This window comes from Eubalaena glacialis, chromosome 14 (genome assembly GCF_028564815.1).
Source record: "Eubalaena glacialis isolate mEubGla1 chromosome 14, mEubGla1.1.hap2.+ XY, whole genome shotgun sequence".
NCBI lineage: Eukaryota > Metazoa > Chordata > Mammalia > Artiodactyla > Balaenidae > Eubalaena > Eubalaena glacialis.
In genome coordinates this window covers 63,545,252-63,565,569 of record NC_083729.1, presented here as the reverse complement: position 1 = coordinate 63,565,569, position 20,318 = coordinate 63,545,252, and the positions used below count along the sequence as shown (strand labels likewise).

Genomic DNA, 20,318 nt, shown 5'->3' with positions numbered 1-20,318 from the left:
CTAGTGAGCACGTGCTGTGTGCCAGACACTGTGCCAAATTCTTTCCACGCCTTACTTCCTCTCTTGATCATCCAGAGAGGTACCAGGATTGTCCCCATTTAACAGATGAAGAAACAGAGGCACAAAGAACTCAAGTAACTTGTGTGTGGTCACACAGCCGGTAAGCACTAGAACCAGGATTTGAGTCCAGCTCCTCCCACCACCAGAGCCTGAGCGTTGATCATCAGGGCCCATGGCCGGCCACCCAAGGGGAAGGGGAACCAAAGGCAGACAGATGTGTGGAGAGGACAGCTGCCGGGGGTGGGAGCTGTGGAGGGGACCCCAGTCGTGTTATGAACTATAAATGGGAGCAAAGATAGGATGTGCGATTTGGCCGAGGTCCTGCAGCAAGATAGGGTGCAGGCTGGGCTGGGAATTCTGGCTGTTGGCTCTCCTTCTACGTTCCCTGGTCCCAGCCGCTTTCTGGGCTCTCTCCACCCGCCACGCGGCCACGCCTGAAGCGTCTCCTTGGAAGAGGTGCAATCCACTGGCATTGAAGCCGGCGGACTGGCTCCCTCTCTCTATTCATCTCTTTCCTCCTTTCCCCTGCCATGTTCTGGAAAGGGCAGCGTGAGGGAATGTGGGCAGGTTGCAGCAGAGATATACATCTGAGAACTGAAGGAACATTTATTTTTAATTTAGACTTAAAAAGAAAAAAGGAAATTATAAAATATCTGCTCTTGCTCCTGGGATTGTGCAGATGGTGCTACGTGTTGCCTAATAGGGAATGGGGCTGGCACCTGCGTGCTCGTGGCCCCACCAGCCTGACTGTAGGACCTGGAAGGCAGGATCCCTGTTCCTCTTGCCTCAGCCTCAGATGGCTCCCTGGGACCCCATTTGGCCAATGTGGCATGGTGGTCCGCTGCCTTCTCACCTCACCCTCCCCGGACTCCCGTCTGCTGATTTCCTTAACAACCTCCTTCAATGAAGCCAGTCTCTCAGCTGTTCCTGCTCCCACGAGCACACACATGCACACCTCAGCTCCATCCTATCACCTCCTTTGGCAGATAGCCAGACCTCTCCCTTCCTGAACTCCTGCTTGGATGTTAGAATTTATCAATTTTACACACATCCAGATACCTGTTTAAAGCATCTTGTCATTTTCATGCCCAGGAGTTATAAAGGGCATTCTCATACATGTTCCTGTTTGGTCCTTGTGTTTATTGTGGTTAGATGCTATATATTCATCTCTTCTGGTAATCTCCACTGGGAGCGGTATGGGACTCAGTGCATAGAAGATGCTCGAAAATGGGCATAGAATGTGACTCTTCTTTTGTATTCAGGCGGGTGATCTGGAGAAGGAGCCCCTAAAATCAGAGAGTTGGGGCCCCCAAGCCAGGAATCAGGAGACCTGACTCTTTCTCTAGCTTGCTTTAAAGCCTTGGGCAGATCACTGAATTTCTCTAGTCTCTGTTGCCCCATTTGCAAAATATAGAAAGTAATCTCTATTTTGTCTGAGCCCCAGAGTTATTATTATTTTTTTTTTTAGGGCATTATCATTTCTTTTTTTTTTTTTTTAACATTTTATTGGAGTACAATTGCTTTACAATGGTGTGTTAGTTTCTGCTTTATAACAAAGTGAATCAGCCCCAGAGTTATAATAAGGATCATGGCAAATGACATAAGGAGAAGTGCTTAGCAAAATCAATCAATCAATTCATCTCTTTAAGAAAGCATGCGGAGTCAGAGGTGCCCAGCATGGACATCAGGCCCGTGTTTGGGCAGAAGTTAGGGACAGGAGGCTGGTCAGGTTGGCCAACAAGGTGAAAAACTCACTGGTTACACTTTGTGTGTGTGTGTGTATTGCATAGCCTGGGTATTAGTTTGGTTTAGTTTAGGGCTATGGTTTGTTCTGAACCAAACTTGATAGCACATAAAAAAATGCATGCCACAAGAAAAAACAAGTAAGATGACCTGGCCTGGGCATCTTGACAGTCAGTGCAAAGAGGGACACAGTTGAGTGCCCAGTGTTTGCAAGACAGATGCAAACTAGATGTTCAGAAGTATAAATTTCTGATCCTGAGATCAGAAAAATTTCCTCCACGTGGATTCATAATGGGGTCCAACGTAATGAGCAGTGAGTGTCCTGGACAACAGCTGTCTGGTAAATACGAGTCCCATGGGCCACATCTTATGACAGTCCTGGTGACCCAAGCACTGTTCAGGGGGCACAAAGGGGATTGAGGGGGAGAATACAATGTATTTCATAACACACCAGTGTTATATAAACCAACGGATTAGGGGGAATGATGTGCTGAGTTCCCAACAGTGGAAAACAGCTTTGATTTCCTCAGGCTTTGTGAGGCAGTCAGACATGCACATGTGTATACATACATCCACATGCATGCAAATGCACACACACAAATTCAAACACACACTCGCGGGCTCATGCTGTCTGTTCCCAGCTTTAGGCCTCTCTAGGCTCAGCTTCCTCTCTATGGTCTGGCTCCTGACTGGGGCGCTAGGATGAGGCCCTGGGTCCCCTGGGGTTACTTCTTGGCAGGACTGGTGGGAAAATTCCCTTTACAGACGATGGGACCATTTGTATTGACTTCACACCTACTACCTGGAACCTGAGAATAGAATTTAAACTGAGACAGGACCTCCAAGGTCAACCTCTTCGCTCTATAAGGGAGAAAGCTAGAACCCCAAAGGGGCATGTCTTCTGCTGGAGATCATACAGGGATGGAGCCTAGGCTAAGACCCAAGGTCTCCTGATTCTCACTCCAGCACTCTAAGCTGTCATTGCAAAGAAAAATCAAGTTGGGATCTTATTTTGGGGAGAAGAATATCATAAGGTAATTCTTCATTGGACTATGGAATGGATTTACATTATGTAATTTTATTCAAACTGATATGGGCCAATAAATATAACTGTGTGTGCGTGTTCGCTGTTTTAAAACATTTTAATGTTTAAAACATGATTTACTAATGCTGCTAAGGATGTCTAGAATTTGATTTACTGCATAGAATTGAATGTTTACACATTCCTTACAGAAATTCTTGCCAAAGAGCCATTTTATCTGCAAGAATAATAAATAAGTCAATATGTGGATGGCTGTGCACATTTTTTCCATATACAGCAGCACTTGGTAGATGTTATTTTGCACACAAGCACTCAAAAGGTAAATTTGAGAGACACACATGGATCCCTGAAGTCTAAGATTTGGTCAGTGTCAAGATCAGGCAATTAATCTTGACTTAAACCAAAAAGACAAAGTCACTGAGTCTAGGTCTTATGTGATATTTGAGCTTTGGGACTAATGGATCCACACTTATGTAACCAGACTTGGTCATATGTGTGTATTTGTTCATTCATTCGCACATTCAACAAATACTTATTAGACATCTATGTTTCATTCAATAGCTTAAACATAGTGTAGGTGTTGCTTCATGGGGGCCCAGAGATAATATATAAATTTCCCTACTTGTCTTTGTAAAGCACTTAAGGCCTTTGAAATGATTCTTATTGAATCCTCACAAAAATCCTATTGGATGGCTAGGGTGTGAAGGAGCCGGGTTAGCTGGGTGGAAGTAAAGGCGTTCCTTTTGTTTGCTGGTTTGTTTTTATTGTTCCCCTGCCCACCAATTATGAAAATATGCATGCCCACTGTTAAAAAGAACACAGAAATATTCAAGAAGAATGTGAGAAACTACCATGTTACCCGACCTCCAGGGACATCTACCTGCTGTGCTACAGATTTTTTTCATGCCTGGAGATATGTATATGTATGTGTGTTTGTGTATGTGGATATATCTGGTGAGATTTTTTTTTCTTTATAAAAATGGGATTATGTTGTCATATAATTCTGCAACCAAGTTTTTTCATCGTACATCATCTCACTGTGGGCAGTAGTTTGAATATACTTATCATACACATCAGTTTGTACAGATCCAGCTCACTTTTGTTCGTGGCTGTGTCATTTTTCTTTGCAAAAGTGTAGGGCGTTTCTTTTGCCTTCTTCAGCCATTTCTCTCTCTCTCATAGGTGGTTGGTCTTCTCTTGCCCAATCAGACATTGGCATCCACTGTCTTCTGGCAGGTAACAGTTTCCCTGCAAGCAGAGGGCTCCTGAAGGGGGCACCCAACAAGTGCTGGTTGGAACACCCTGCCCCAGTGTCTCCTCTCCATCCAGGCCCCTCGGGGAAAGTCACCCCACTTTCTACTCCTCCCTAACCCAGAAGCCACTGGGAGAAACCCCAGGACTTTGGGCCTGCAGCCCAAGTCTTGGGCCATTACAGGTGCTCTGACTTTTGCACAGAGGTGATGAGGGCTGGCGGGTGCCCTCACCTGGATGCTTGTCCCATGGCCAGTGACCTTGAGCCCTACAGCCTCATTTTGACATCAGACTTACCCAGATCTGTGGGGAAGGAAATCCACCCCCAACTCCAAGGTAGTGAGGTGGGTGAAAAAGCATCACGGACCCTGGTCTCTGCCCTTGGAGACAGTCTGGGGCATGGCTCTCTGAAAACAGTAGAAGCTCGGTATGTATCTATGTAGAGAGAGAGGGGCAGGAAGAAAAACCTGTCTGTCTTCAGGAGAAAATGTCAGAGTCTTCCTGAAAAAAAAAGCTCCTAATAGTGTCTGTGTCTGGGCTCTGCGGGTGGTGTAGGGCACTGGGCTGGGGTATTTTGAAAGAGGCTCAGAGCTGTCGGGCATTCCAGGGGCTTAATGACTGGCTTCTGTCCAGTCATTAATATAAAAAGGGTGATGTGGCAAAGGCAGTGGGGCCCATTTGGGGCAGTGAACACCAGAATTTTGGGAGAGGTGGCCATCTCTGGACTGAGATGGATAGCTGGCCTGGGTGGGACCAGTGTCTTGGTTTGGCAGGAACTGAGGGGTTTCCCGGGACCGGGGCCTTTCAGTGCTAAAACTGCACCGTCCTGGCGAACCAGGATGGCTGCTCACGCTAACTCAGGGGATGGATGGAACTACCGTGAACTACACACCCGTGTCTTTCTGGAGGGGTGTGGCCTCCCAGGTCCAGGCCTGCTTCCAGGGAGGTGACCACACCTTTCCTGACTTCTCCTCTCCCCCCATTGCCTTTCAGTGGCTGAACCAGAGCCACAACGCTTGTGTCAACTATGCAAACCGGAACGCTACGAAGGTGAGCATTGCAGACCACCACCCGGTGTCAGGCTTCAGGCTGGGGTGACCCTCTCCCTCGCTACAGTGTGGCATGCCACCATCAGGGCTTCTCCTCTGGGTTTTACTGCCAGGCCTTCAGGAGGGGCCCCGCTGGGGAGGGGCTGCTCACGTGAAGTGACGGAGGCCCAGGACGTGGGAGTGTGGCGCGCGCGGCCGAAGGGATGAGCTCCGCTGGCTTCAGAATTCTCCTTGGGCAACGCTTAAACCCAGATCTTGGATCAGGACAGCATCAGCCACGTGGGGACTGACTTCCTCTAAACTTCCTCCAAGCTTGCCTGGAAGCTGCCTCAGTGCCCCAAGATTGTCGGCTGCAAAGCTAAAGGGCTGCTCTTGAGGGTGAGGAGTCTGAGAGGACTGACACCTCCTCCCCAAAGTCCCCTGCACTCCTGGGACGAGCTCACAGTGGAGGTCCAGCCACCCTTCTCTTCTCTAGGAAGCGGCTGGGCCCCTGCTTCGCTGGCAAGGCTGCCTTTCCCCTTGGTCCATTCTCCCACATTTCCATCCAAAGGCAGCAGAGGAGAGGAATCTAGTTCCCCTTGGGGGGCTGTCAGTTTGGGGAGGAGAGGGTCTGGACATTTATAACTTTGGTGGGGAGTGATAGGGGAGTTATGAGCTGTCCTGGATGGTAGCAACTTCAGGGCCTGATACTCTGAGGACCTTCCCCCTCCTCCCATCTAAACCTTCGACCCATGCCTTGCTCATGCTTCACACACAGACGTCTCTGCTTAGATGGCTCCCATTCACCTTAAACCAAATACCTCCAGAATTGCTGTCGTAGTTCCTCAGATCTTCCTTAATTTTCCGTGTTGCAACTTGGGATCCATTTTCCCGTAGAAATATTTAGCAACTGTCTCCTACTGGCCTGGAAGCCCTGCATGGGAGAGCCAGCCAGGCTGTGGCCACCTTGACACTGCCATGTCCCCCGAGAAAATGCTCTGGGTGCCAAACAGCCCACTTGCAACATTTAGCCCTCCTAAACTGGATCTGCTTGCCCCAGCCGTAGACGGCCCACTTTGGCCCTTGCTATTTTCTACCCGCAGCCAGCAGTGTCTGCCAAGGGCCTTTCTAGAGCAGGGCAGAAGACCCTTCGGCGTCTCCCCGGACATAGCTGCCCCGTGTTTCCATGTGCGGAGCTGCGTTGAGGGAGGCCTGGATCCCTTTGGCTTCCAGAGGCCTTCCTCCTTGCCTGCCCTTCCAGGCTGGGGGGCAGGATTGCCTCTTGCTGGTTGGGGCCGTTTGCAAGGGTGGAGGGTGGGAGCTTGGGACACCCAGTGGACCTGAAATTCTGTCTCTGTCTTCCAGCCTTCACCTGCATCCAAGTTCATCCAGGGCTACCTGGGAGCTGTCATCAGCGCCGTCTCCATCGCTGTGAGTAACCCCACACTCCCCGCCCCCTGGGCGTCCTCTCCATCCTGCTGCTCTGTGACTGCCCCACCCAGCATCTCGGGCCAGACCTTATCTGAGGGTCAGGGCTGGGCAAGGGGCATGGGAGACAGGGTTTCTGGGTGGGGGCCATCAGGGCCGTCTTCCTAGGCAGAGAAGAGTAGACCCTGGTGACGCTTTCATAGAGGGAGAGCACAGGCCAGTGCTCCAGGTTTGGGAGAGCAGGCGGGGAGGTGAGGCAGTGCCCGTGGGCCACGCGAAGGGCTGCACACTCCAGCCGGGGGCAGGATGTCTGCCCCAGAGGGGCCCGTGTTTAGCCGGCACCCTCCTCAGAGGAGCTGGTCTTCATGCAGCCGATGCAGGAGTGGAGGGGCTCTTGATCCATCCCCAAGGTTGGCCCAAATGTCAGCTCCCCTTTGCCCTTTGCCTGAGTTCCCTGGGTCCCCTCTTGGTGGCCTCAGTCATGTGGTCACATGTCTAAGCCTTCCCGGAGTCCTGTGAATTCCTCAAGACAGGGGCAATAGGCTCATTTTGAATCCCACAGGGTTTTGAGGATATAGCAGCTACTAAGTAGGGGAGGTTTATAGACTGACTGTGTGAAGGTGTAAGAATGTATCCCAGGTGACACAGCAAGGGGCCTGGGCCAGAGCCAGAGTAGAAGCCCAAGCTCCCGAGACCTTGGCATGTTCATCCCACCCTGTACGTCCATCTGGTCCTCTCTCCATCCTGGCTGGGTGGTCTCCTATAGCCCACTCCAGAGGTCAAAAGTCTCCTCACAACTTCATTACACAATAAATACATGTAATTGGTGAGAAAAGTAATTAGGAAATACAAATTAAAAAAACATTCACATATAATAAAAAATTCACATCTAATAATCTTTTTGTAAAACCCACTTTGTCATCTTTCCCATGTCATTAAATAAATGTTGTAGTTGTTCACCCCTGTGTACTAACCCATTGTACCTACTGTGTACCATCATTTATTTCACTGCTCTCCTAAGACAGGGATTTGGGGCTGTTCTGAGATGGCCTCGTTTACTCTGCTCCCATGTGGACCAGGTTCACCTCCAAACAGCTGTTAGGTGGGGGGGTCCCCACTTCATGCCCAAGATCACTCTCCTTCCCTGAATCCTTATGTCTTACCCCAAGCATGAAGCCAGAATTGCCAAATCTATTTAGATCGCTCATCAAGAGACTGCTAACCCCACCCTGGTGGTCCTGCAACCCAGCATGAGACTTCATTTGAGGGTCATACAAACTGGGGATCTCTGATTCTGGGGGGTTGCTGGCCAGCGTCAGGGGCTCTTGTGAGAGAGGAGAAAGGCTCTGTCGCCTCCTTCCTGCTCCTTATGACAAGAGGAGCCCATCACTTTGCCTAGTTTAGCAGCTTGAAAATCCCATGTTCCTTCTTGGAGATTTAAGGGACAGTGTGGGGGAGCTGGGAGGAGGAAGGCCCACGGGGAGAATCCCGAGCGGCCTTGGCTCAGACGCGCTTGAGTGGAGGGGATGACTGTCCTGCTGGGACATCCTCCTCCTGCAGGCCTGGGGCTGCGGGGACACGGCTTCCTCCCAGGGGTCCGGGCTCTCTGCGTCCGCAGTCCTCACTGTCCCACCCTTGCGGTCCTCAGTCATTCCATCCCAACTGCTTCATAAGGCCAGAACCAGCCCAGCTTGTGGGTTGGGGGTTCTGATGCCCAGGCTGCAGAGTTACTGGGGGCTGGGGGCCCTCCAGGGCTCTCAGAGCCACGGTCTTACCCGCAGGGCCGGGGACTCACGCTGGGCTGTCATGGCCCGCAGGGGGTGTGCCTTGCTGGGGACACCCTCCTTCCCCCTCCCCACCTAGCTGCAGAGCCCTTCCAGGAGGTGTTTCCCCAATCATGCCAGCCCCAAGTCTTAGAAGCTTCTGTCCTTCTCATGCACTCACTCAGTTACGCCCCATGTCCTGTCCACTCATTGTTCTACTGGATTTCCAGTTAACCAGGGACAGGCCCTGTGTCTTCTCCCCCACGGAGGAGGGTGCGGAGCAGTGCTCCATAAATACTTGTTAATTAGGTTGCTGATCGATTGCTGGCCTCAGGAGGCCCCTCTGCGCTCCATCCGCCCGGGGCTGCGTCCCTCTGCCTGACGTCTGCGCACAGTGAGGGTCTAACTCCGGCAGATGGAGTGGAGTTTCTGACTTGGAAAATTTGCAGCTTGCTTGCTTTTCTTTTGTGTGTGTAAATCACAAAACCTCCAAAGAAAGAGGCTTTATTTTATTTTCCTTTCCCTTGTTCTCTGGAAGCCCAGGCCCCGCGGCCTCATTAACTGATCTCTGCTTCAGTTAGTGACAAATCCCCCCCCAGGGTGAGCCTGTTAGGAGGAGATGACCTGCAAACAAGTGTCACGGCCCCAGTGGTTGGCCCAGTTCTGGTATTAATTAAAATGAGTCCCTACAAGCAGGTGGCGTGGATGGGGGCTGACAGGCCAAGGGCAGATCCCAGGGATTGAGGACCCGCTGGAGTAGAGGCCAGGCCCTGGGAGTCCAGCCTCCTCTCCGGACCCGGGAGAGCCCTTTCCCCTCTCGGAAGAGCCCCTGACCTTGGGCAGCACCCCCAAGAATCAGAGATCCCTATGTGCGCCCCTAACTGCAGTCTCATGCTGGTGGCAGGACCACCGGCAGGGGGTTAGCAGCCTTTTGGTGAACCCTCTAAATAGATCTGGCAATGTCTGGTTTCTTGCTCGGGAATAAAAAAGAAATTTCGTCTTAAGTTATTTTTGAAATCTAGCAGTTTGCTGTCTTTTAACAAAGGAAGTTCTGTCAGCGCTTGCTGTGCTTTAGTTTGGGCTTTTGTGTTGAGCACTTCTGTGGTCAACCCCGCTGAGCCCTGACTACCAGAGGGAGACCCATTCTCTCCCTTCAGGGGTGCAAGTGTGCCGGGCACTTTGCAGGTGCTGGGGGGTCGCACAGACTGGTGTGTCCTTCAAGATGCCAAGAGGGGAAGCTGAGGAAACTCTGTGTGTCACCAGAATTATGATGAGGTGACTTGGGTGAGGTGGGACCCAGGGGAGCGCCCCCTAATTCACACAGGGCTGACTCTTAGAAGACAGACTGGAGAGAAGCGAAGGCAGGGTCCGGTGCTCCAGAAAGAGGGCACAGCACACAAAGAGGCACGCAGGAGAAGGAGAGCATGACAGATTCCGGAAGCTGTCAGAAAGTGAGTGTGGCTGCCGTACCAGGAGTGATGGCGTCGGGGTGACGCGGAAGCGGGAGGGGGCGAGGTAGCGGGGGCTGGTCATGAATCATCATGGGTGCCTTGTCAGGAGTTAGGAGAGCCATGCCAGGAACCCCTGCCTGGGCTCAGGGACCCCGGGGTGTTGCAGGGGGTGCAGGCAAAGAGGGCTGGGGGGAAAGTCGTGGGGGGGTGGCCGGCCCAGCAGATGGACCACCCTTGTGGACACGGGGTCCTGGATGAGAGTGGACTTGGGGCTGGAGAGGAAGGCTGAGGGCTGAAGTCCCACATGAACGGTCAGGAGCTGGATGGTGGAGCCAGAGTATGAGAGTCGCATCCTCAGACGCTTCACCTTCAGCCAGGTCCACGCTGGCCGAAGACTTTCCCTGTTGGAGAAATGCTGACCTCTATTCCTAAAGGGCCTGCACCCTGCAGGGTCCTTTCTGTATAGGATGCAGTGACTGTGTGTTACCCTAGACAGCAGGGCACAAGGAGGTATCCCAGGGGATCCCCGGGCTGAACCCCTCCCCCTCCCAGCTCCCATTGCTTACTGGAGCTCCATGTCCCTGTGATAGTCAGGCTGGCAAATAATCATAATGGCTAACACTTGTGGAGTGCCTGCAAGGTGCCAGGCACCGTTTAGACGTCCATCTCCTAAGGCACACCCTGAGCTACACCCTCAAGCACAGAGCGAGCCAGGTGCAGTCTTGCAGAAAGCCCAGGAACCAAGTACGAAGGTGGGTGGAAGAGCAACCCCTTGTTACTCTTAAAGGGCCCCTCAAAAATGTTCTCCCGGTCCCCACTGTTTTCAGGGTACCTGGGAGGGACTTGTCTACCAGGGTGCATGGTAACAGTTCCTCCAGCTGGAAGCCAAGAACACTGCTTGGCTTTTCCCACCTTCTCACACCACAGAGGAGCAGGAAGAAAAATGTGTCCTTTGTCAGCAGAATAGTGTCTGATTAAGCCAGCTCTGTCACTGACTTCACTCTGTGCCTCAGCGTCCTCATTGGTGTCCTCACCTGGTGTCTTCTGTGGTCCAGGGTGTAGCTCATGGTGCCTCCGTGGTCCAGGGTGTAGCTCAGGGTGTCCTTCCTGATCCAGGGTGTAGCTCAGGCCCAGCTATTCTTCTCTGAGCCTGATGGAGGTAGGAAGTCAACAGCCTGAGAATCCAGACCAGACTGTTGTCTCACTGCTTTCACTCTGTGGGGCTTCCAGGTTGGAGGGCCCATGGTATGGACCCTGTATCAGAATCTGAAGTGTTCCAGAAGCCTGCAGATGGTGATGCTGGTAGTGGCAAGTCTGATGCAAATATCGGCTTCAAATCTATTCTGGGGAGGACAAGTTGTTGTCCCTTCCTAGATGGAAGGGGTCTGATGTAATTGGCTTTCTAGCAGGTGGCCAGCAGGTTCCTGTGGGGAATGATTCAGGGGTCAGTGTTGGTCACTATTGCTAGCAAAGAAGCCACACAGCTGCAGCTGGAGCTGACTGGTGTGTGAACCTGTGCATAACTCTGTCCTGGCTACCTTGGCCCTTTGCTCTTGAACCAGTTGCCAAGTGACAGTCTGGTTGGGGTTGCAGGACTGTTGACCTCCATAGAGGGTCAGGGTCCACTGGTTGTTACCAAGAGTTTATTCTACAACACATGCCCTCTGGTGGGCATTTTTGGTACCTCAGATTCCTTGACCTGCCCCAGCCCTTGCTCCACCAGGGCCCACAAAAATCCCTGACCACATAGTTATATTATTATCCACCACCCAAGAGTAGATCCTAAATTCTGACCTCATGCCATCCCTCCTTTCAGACATGCCCCTTCCATTGTTCTCCAGGGCCCCTTGGACTCCCTTATGGCAGGTGCCAGTAGAGTCTGCAAAGCCAGCTGCAGACAACCTGGTATTTCATGCTTCTGAAGCCTGCCGAGTCCCCCTCCCTTCTTACCTGGCTGCGTCCTACTCTCCCTTAGGGCTCAGTTGGGCATCCCCTTTCTCAGAAGCCTTCACAGCCCTGGGGGCTGCCCCCTCAAGGCCCCTCCTCCTGGCAGAGTGGGTGGACCATCCGCTCAGGTGGCCTTAGACCTGTGCATGCAGCATCTAGCCCCAGAGAGCTGTGCTTGCTGAGGAGGACAGCAGCGGCTGCATAAGGTGTCTCCTTCATGGCTCTTTTTTTTTTGCCTCAGAAATCAATCAATCACTTGATTTATCTAGAAACATTTATTAGGCACCTACTCATTTCACCAGGCACCAGAAATTCCGTGAGGAATAAGAGAGTATACACGGTCCTTGTGCTCAGCACTTAGAGCCTATTGGGAGAGATGGATATTTAGTAAAGAGTCCACAGGTAAAAATACTTGTGTGCAATTCTGTTTCTCATAATATACATGTGTTACTTTGACTCCCAACATTTTAAGAAGTAAATGAATATACTTAGGGACTGTAATAGGTACATGGAAGGAAGAGTTCCAGGTTCTGTGAGAGGCTGCAAAAGGAGAGCCCTGAGTGAAGAGGAGGCCTCTTTGAGGGCTTGATATTCAAGCTGAAAAGTGAGGAAGCCAAGGGACAGCAGGGCTTGAGAGAGAGGGAGGGAGGGAAGGAGAGAGGGAACTGGCTCGTTGGAGAGGCAGGGCGGCGGCAAGGTGGCTGGAGCCTTGCAAGCACGGCCTGGAGGTCATGCAGGGCCCTGTGGGTCTTAAGTGCAGTGAAGCCACTGAAAGACTAATGCACGTTGGTATCCAGTTTTGGAAGTCCACTCTGGCTGCTGTGGATTATACAGTGGATTAGAGGGGTCAGGGGTGCGAGTAGGGAGCCCAGTTAGGATGTGGGCAGCTGTCCAGGGAGAAGTGATGGGTGCTTAAGCTAAGTGGTAGGAGCAGAGAGAGAGAAGTAGCTGCGTTCAAGACACCCAGCAGGTAAAACAGGGAGCTCTGCCCCGTGGGCTGGATGTGGGGTGGCAGAGGCTCCTGTCCAGGTAGACTTCTAGGTTTCTGGCTTGAGGAGCTGAGCTGGGAATGGAAGAGGCAGACCGGGTGTGGGTGAGGAGGAGAAAGATAACCTTGATTTGTGGTGTGTGCAGGTGGAGTGCCTGAAGTCCATCGAGGTAGAGGCATCCCGCAGGGGACCAGATATGTGGGCTGGAGTGGAGGACACAGCCTGGGTGATGCAGGCATTGCCCCAATCCCATCTGAGGTCTCCTCTCAGGCCTTGCAGAAGCTACGCTGGTGTTGGCCTGGAAGGACCTTCATACTCAAGGAGACAGTTATCAGCCATGTAGCACATGACACTGAAGGTCTTGTGACATGGAGCTCCCACCCCACCCCAATTCTTGGTACTGGTCAGCACTTGTCTCCACCACAGCGGATGGCCAGGGAGCCAGTCCTCCCTCCTCTTCCTCTGACCTTCTCAGTTGCCCATGGCAAATTTACCCGCCTGGGAGCCAGAGCTTGGAGAGAGGTAGCCAGAGAATGTCCACTGCTTCCTGTGGCCAAATCTGATGTCCCATGGGTCCTGGGCTCTGGCTTCTCCCAGGACCCCTTGTCTGCTGGCCACATGGGGAATTCTTATGCAAAATCTGCACCCCGTTTGTGTTCCTCTCCACCAAAATACAGCCCCTGTTTGGTTAATTTCTATTTTGTGGCTTATCTGGATGAAGGCTGTTAAAACAGACCCCAGGGGACCCTCAGCAGTGATTGTTCCATATCTCATTATCTTTCCTGAACCCGATTGTTAGCTCAGATTTTTCTGATCGCTAGCTGCTGTTCGTGATGAGTTGTGTGCCATTAATGCCAGCTGGTTCCCTTAAACAGGACCCACCATGCCAGGGAAAGTGAGCTGGCATTCAGAGCCACCAGCCACTTGGCTTTTTAATTTTAATGGGCTCCACCAAATGTTCCAGACCAAAGGGTCCCCAAGGAACCAGAACAGACAGGCTCCCAACCCTGTCAGCAGCCCACCCTGGTTCCTTCCCAGGCTGTGGCCATCCTAGCTGTTGGGACAGTAAGGTCTGGATTGGGGGCCTCCGCTGTATTCATGCCTTCTTGCCACCAGGCGCATCCTTGATGAGTGGACGGCGTGACCTCACTGGCTCCTAGCGAGCTTGCAGTGACACATGTGCCTGGGCCTTCTCCCTACTTTGCTGGTCCCAGCCCCTTCCCTGGGCTCAGGCATGTGGGCTGTGCACTTAGAAAAGTGTGTGTGCCTCACTAAATCTCACCCGTCCATGTTGGGGAGACCCTGGTGGCTTCAGGGAAGGGGAGGCCAGAAGAGACCTGGGACCCAAGAATTGTTTTCTCTCTTCTTTCCTCCTCCCTACCCTGGGCTCCCACCTGGGGTGGGGGAGACAGGCTGGGTCATCACTCTGGGCTGTGCCAATCCTAGCCGGTGGGAAGAACAGCCAGCCAAGGAGGGGAAGGCTCGAGGGCAGTGGGCATGTCTGAGTGTTTGCTACAACCAATGACCACTATTCCTTCCTGCCCTCCCACCACCCTCCAGCCTGGCCTGCCCTCAAGAGGCTGCTGGGGAAGGGTTCCAGCTCCCTGCTGGCTTCTCAGAGGACTCCTGCTCCCCATTCCTCCAGCACTTCCTGCATCTTTCCAAACAAATGTGGAGGGTTTTGAACCCAGACCTTCTATTTTCTAGCTGCCGAGGGCAGAGGGGGCTCAAGACCCCTATCTTCTCTGCCTGGAGCTGCCTTCCAGTCATCTGGGCCCCAGCCTCAGGCTGGTCTTTTCAGGGAGGCTTTTGCTTTGCAAACAGCCAGTTTTAAATGGCTTGTAGTAATTTTAAAAAATGGCCTGTCAGACATTCCTCACTGAGATGGAAGACAGTCGGAAAGTAAACAGCACAGTGGCTAAGAGCAAGGCTTTGGAATTAGCAGACCCTGGGTTTGAATCCTAGTTTCACCTGCCTCATAATAATGTCTGTCCTGGGGCAAAGTTACTTAACCTATCTGAACCTGTCTGAACTTCTCTGAATCTGTAAAAAGGGGCAACACGCCCTGTCTGTAAGCCTGGTAGTAGGGATTTAATTAAGATGTTTCACGCGGTGTGCCCAGCACTTGGCCTGGTATCTCCGCATGCCCCTTTCCTCTCACCGCTGACGCCCGCCTGTGTGTCCTCTGGCCTCCCTCCACAATGGCACCTTGTAGGAACATATTCCCTGGTATTTTGGGGGGTTGGGGGAACCATTTCTGAGTCACAGAGATAGTCACTTGCTGCTGAAAGTGGGGAGACCTGGCCTTGGTGAGTTCCATCTGAGCAGCAGGGGCAGCCTGGAAACAGGGCCACAGGGCCCAGGGTGGGCGGGCAGCACCCCCCAGCCTGCCCCTACCCCCTCCACTGAAGTGTGTCCAAGCTGCCGCACGTCTCTGTGCCTTCCTGCCTCCCCGTGAGCAGGCAGAGAGGATAAGAATTCGACTCTGACCACCAGCTTGAGGCTTCAAATGGAGGCCAGGCACCTGAGGGCCCAGGCCGGCTTTGCCTGGCAGCACTCTGGCTCCGCGGTGTCCTGGACCGCCCAGGGGCTGGCGGGCTGGCACTTCTTATCTTCCCAGGTCTCACAGTTACGGCCTGGGCTGGGCCATTCGTGCTGTGCCTGCCCTGATTTGACTGCTGCGGGCACCCTGCAGCCCTGGAGGCCTTCCCAAGGTTCTTCATCTTTCCCAACAACCCAGAGGGTTGAGGCCAGAGCCAGGGTGGCCTGCTGAACCACCAGGTGTGCCAGGCCGAGAGCAGGCTGTCCCCAGCCCCATCAGGTCCACAGTCCCACAGGGGAGGGCTGGCCCTGGCCTCAGTTTGGGGGAGCAAAGGCCTCTATACACCCATCTTCTGGTCTGGCCACAGACATCCTCTTTTGTCTCCCCGTGCCTGTGTGCATGCGGTTTCCCCACCGAAACGTCCTTCTCCCCAGCCTAACTCCACCTTCCTCTCCTCCAAGAAGCCCCTCTTCCAGACTTTGCTGATCTCTCCATCCATTCACTTCTTTGTTGTTTGTTGCATTTATTCCTCAGCCACTGCTTTACTGAGCACGTACTCTGTGCCATCCCCTGCCCTAACGGCCAGGCATACAAAGATGAAGAAGGCACAGTCCCTCCCTCTCAGTCCGGCGGGGGCATTAGACCCACAAACAGGGTACTGAGTGCTGGGAAGGAGGGGCCGGTGATGTGCAAGGGAGCGACTTTCTGCCTGGGAGAGATGACGTCATTCTTACATAGATTCATTCATTGAGGCCTCTTACATGCCAAGCTCATGCTAAGCACTGTATATACATTCTTATAACAGCCCTGGGGTGCTGTAGACCTGACTGTCCCTTTTACAGATAAGGAAACTGAGGCAGAGAAAGGTTAAGTGACTCCCAGTGTTAATGATACTGGAGGTGGCGCTCAGAGCTGGGCCTTAAAGAACAGGGGTAGACTGAGCAGGGGAAGGAAGGGGTTCGGGGCATAGAGACCAGCAAGGGCAAAGGCCCTGAGGTGGGAAATGCATGTAACGTTTCAGTTGACTGGACTCACGGAGAGAGAATGTGGGTGTTGGGGGAGTGGGGAAGGGAGGTTATGGAGGCCACAACTACTGCATGGAGGAGACTCACCTACTTGCACAGGCCGTGGGGAGGAGCCGCCATGGCGGACAGGATTGGACCTGTGTTCTAGGGAGACGAGGGTTGGCATGGGGGATGGACTGGAGTGGGAGTGCCCAAGGCAAAGGCAAGGGGGGCCCAGGTGTCCTGTGCTGGGTGAGGGGAGCTGGAGTCTGAGTGAAGACGGACAGGGAGCCCAGGATGTCCGATGCACTCCCGTCCTGCTCTGGGCGGCTCTGCTTACCTCTCCAGTCACCTGTGAGTCCCCCTGTGCTGAGTCCTACCTGTCCGGCCAGGCCCATGCCTGGGTCCACAGTGGGGCACCAGGCATGTGGTACTTAAGAAGCTGGGTGGGAGTGAGGGGCATTCTACACTTCACTTATTGGCAGATTATAGATTCTTCTAACAGCAACCTCCCCACCATCCCTTTTCCTCTCCCCAGAGAGGCTATAGGTGTGCACGTGTGTGCGTATGCGTGTGTGTGTGTGTGTGTGTGTGTAGCTGATGCTTTTCCTCTCCCTCTTTCTCATGGGCCGGTTAACTGGGACGACTGGGCAGTGATGCTTTAAGGAGCCACACTGGGGCTCGGCAGCATCAGGTCATGCTGAGGATGTAGGGTCTGGAGTGCAGTTCCAGGGCAAGATGGTGCCCCTTCCTCCCATGGGCCGCTGCAGCACCACACACTCTTTCTGTTTTCTCTTTCTAAGGTGGGCCTTAATGTCCTGGTTCAGAAAGCCAACAAGTTCACCCCGGCCACCCGCCTTCTCGTCCAGAGATTTGTGCCGTTCCCCGCCGTAGGTAAGCCTTGCACGGTGAGGAGCGTCTGTGTGTGTGTGCACAGGCATGCATGCACCACCTGTGGGCGTGTGAGGCGGCCGGGCTCTGTGGGAGCTGGACGGCCCCTCCACACCTCTCCTGACACTGGGTGGGGGGTGTCTCCTGGCTGGGGCGACTGGAACAAAATGTGTGTAAGTAGAAGAAAGGGTGACTGGGGCCCCACTGACCAACTCTGTGCCTGAGATTCTGCTTTTAGCACAGGGATTCTTAACCGGGGATCCCTAGACCCCCAAGGGGTCAGTAGATAGAATGCAGTAGATCTCGTGGACTTGGTTGGGGAAAATATTTATACTAACTTCTAACTGAAACTTAACATTTCCTTCCATTATGAATGTAGGCAGCAAATCACAGTAATAAGCAGGACTTGTGTCTGTCACCAGTAGAAATCACAGATATTTTCATGTCACGTTACAGTTGTTACGAAGATCTTAAAATATCATTTATGCTCAACACTAATTCAAAATTATATTTAATAGATCCACCAGTAGACCTTGTTTTTTAATTAATTAGTTTCAAATCACATCTATTACTGTATCACAATTGAAAAAATATTTTGATAACTTATTTCAATATAATCCCTTTGTAATCCTACATATTTTGTTTTATGCGCTTAGAGACATTATTTGGAGAGGGTTGCATAGGGCCTCACCAGCCTGTCACAGGGGTTCCTGACACAAAGGAAGGTTTAAGGCTCCCGCTAGTCTGGTGCTCCAAGCCCTTGTGTGGTGGGCCCTTTACGTTTCAGGGGCCTCCAATCATATTCAAGTAACTGTGCGTGCACGTGTGTGTGTGTGCGTGTGTGTGTATGTGTTTGTGTTTGTGTGTGTGTTTGTAGGGGCTTTCGCCTGCTTTCAGCAGAGTCTTTGCTGGTCTTGGAGCCCTGAGCTTACAATAGATGCCCCAGGCCTGGGCCCTGAGATCCCACAAGGCCCAGCCTGGCTCTTAAGAAGCCTACACCTTATTTGGAGAAAGGGCACAACAGTGAAAATTTTTTAAAAAACTAAAAAGAAATACACAACACTGACACTGAAAGAAACACAAGGCTGACCACCATTAGTCATCAAAAGAGAAGGAGAAGCAAGTGCTTGAACCATGACACTGAGTTCCCCATCTCATGCCCGAAGACAAAGCTGGGACAGGCCCAGGAGGGGCATGAGGTCCCATTACCTCCCTGGTACCAAGGCTCAGCCTGAAGAGCCAGGCATGACACCCAAGCTCATGGTCCCAACCCTGTTCTTCATCTCCAGGGCTCAGCTTCCCCATCTGTAAAATGGGGGCACCAGTACCTACCTTCCTACAGCCTTGAGCTGAGGATCAAATGAGACCACAGACCAGTTCCATTCATAGGAAAGTGCTTTGAAGCACCTGAAAAGCCCCTGTGAGTAGGTGGGAGATCATTATTGAGCAGCCCCACCTCCTTGTGGGCCCAGAGGCTAATGAACTCCCAGGACCAACCACCCGGCTGTTCCTCAGCCGACTCAGATAATTGCTATAGCAACTCCACACTTTTAATGAACTCTCAGCTATTTCTGGTGTGGGCCATTAATGGAATAACTCTTTAGATCTGACTTTGTTAAGGGGCCTAATTGAGTGAACACAGCTGCCGATCTTGCTTTCCTAGCCATCCTGAGCTGGAGGGTCAGATGCAGCCTGAGGAGGGGGCAGCTCTCAGCTGCACTGGACTGGATTTTGGTCTTAGCTGAGATGTAATCTGTCCTTGAACCAAATTCAGATAAGAACTCCACCAGGGTCCCATTCCAGCCTTGCTTGGCCAGCCCTCTGTCTTGCTGTGTGACCTTGAAAGTGGTCTTAACCTCTCTGGGGGCTCTCTCAGGAGGAGGGCCCCTGCTTTCAGGTTTGACCCTTTCTGTGCCCCCCCACCTGAGACTTTCTGACCTGTCCCTCTTTGGGCTCCAGCCGATTCCTCTCCTGTTTTCTTGTCAGAGAGGAGCTGCAGCCCCTCACGCTGGTCCAGCCATTATGGAGGGTCTTGCAATCCTGCATATCCCTAGCCAGTTGCTCAGGGTATACACGGTGTGGTTTGCAGCCCTGATAGTCCTTGCTCGCCAGGATCCTGAGAGCAGCAGGCCCTTTCTGGCTGCTTCCTCAGGCCCACTGCCCAAGTCCTGGCTGTGTGCCTGCCTGCCTTCCACCCACTGCCCCTTTCTCTCCTCCCCCACATGCGGGCTTCCATCTCTCTGGCCCCCAGTGTCCATCCCAGGCCCACCTGCAAATGGGCACTTGCCGACCCCCTGGGTGGACACTGACACAGTGGTGTACAGGGGGAACAGGCATGCACCTCACCCCCCAGGGGCTTAAAAGCCCCCTGGTCCTCTCAGGCCACTGACTAGTCCCTGCACTTGGCCTCTCTGCACCTTACCCCTCAGGGCCTCCGGCCGGACAGAGCATCTGTCGGCCCAACAGCACACTGGCAGGGCCTAGGTCCCTCCAGGTGTCCACCTCTGCTTCCCATGGCAGGCGAGACCAGACTGCGCCAGGCCACCATTCAGGCCACTGAGAAGCCTGCGCAGGACTTGCCTTACCTTGTAGAGGGTCCTTTGGCCCTCTGGCCCCCTGGCCTGGTGGAGAGACGGGACTCACGGAGCGCTGAGTGCACACAGGGAGCAGGCTGATGCAAGTGGAAGTGATCAGATGAAGCCCTGGTAGTTGGGGGTGGGGGTGGGGGGTGGTGGAGCAGAAGGGGGTCTTCAGCTCAGGGGAGAGCAGGTCCTGGAAGGGCCCGTGTGCCCTGTGCTCAGCGGCCACACCCCTCCGCCCTCTCCCCTGGGCGGGCTGGCGCTCAGGATCTGGGGAACAAGGAGGCTCCTGGGGTCAGCTACTTCTTCCCGCTGCCCTGCCCTCTCCTGCTCCAGCTTGAAGTCCGGGAGGTGCCCCGCTGCTGCCCAAGAGAGAGGCTCGAGACTTCCGGGCACAGGATGCCTGATTCCTGCACCTGATTCGGCCACTCCGACCGCTCTCTGGCCTCAGACCAGACCCTGTTTCAGCCCTTTCCAACGGGGGCCTCCGTGACAGTCGCTGCGGGCCTCCCGCGGGTTTGCAGAGCCCGGTGCGTCAGCGGCCCATGGCTCTCCACATCTCCCCCGGCAGGCCTCTCTTCCCCCTCAGTTCTCCTCATT

The 20,318-nt window shown here is 53.1% G+C and overlaps 1 protein-coding gene across 3 annotated transcripts in view; it reads left to right on the top strand.

Moving 5' to 3' along the window:
• SFXN5 (sideroflexin 5) overlaps positions 1 to 20,318 on the top strand; it is a 118,426-nt gene that overhangs the window by 60,565 nt on the left and 37,543 nt on the right. For all 3 annotated transcript variants that reach the window (XM_061168781.1, XM_061168779.1, XM_061168780.1), the window contains exons 7-10: positions 4,028 to 4,081; positions 5,090 to 5,146; positions 6,490 to 6,555; positions 17,052 to 17,142. In XM_061168781.1, the coding sequence (XP_061024764.1) occupies positions 4,028 to 4,081; positions 5,090 to 5,146; positions 6,490 to 6,555; positions 17,052 to 17,142 (268 nt within the window). The remainder of the gene's footprint in view (positions 1 to 4,027; positions 4,082 to 5,089; positions 5,147 to 6,489; positions 6,556 to 17,051; positions 17,143 to 20,318) is intronic.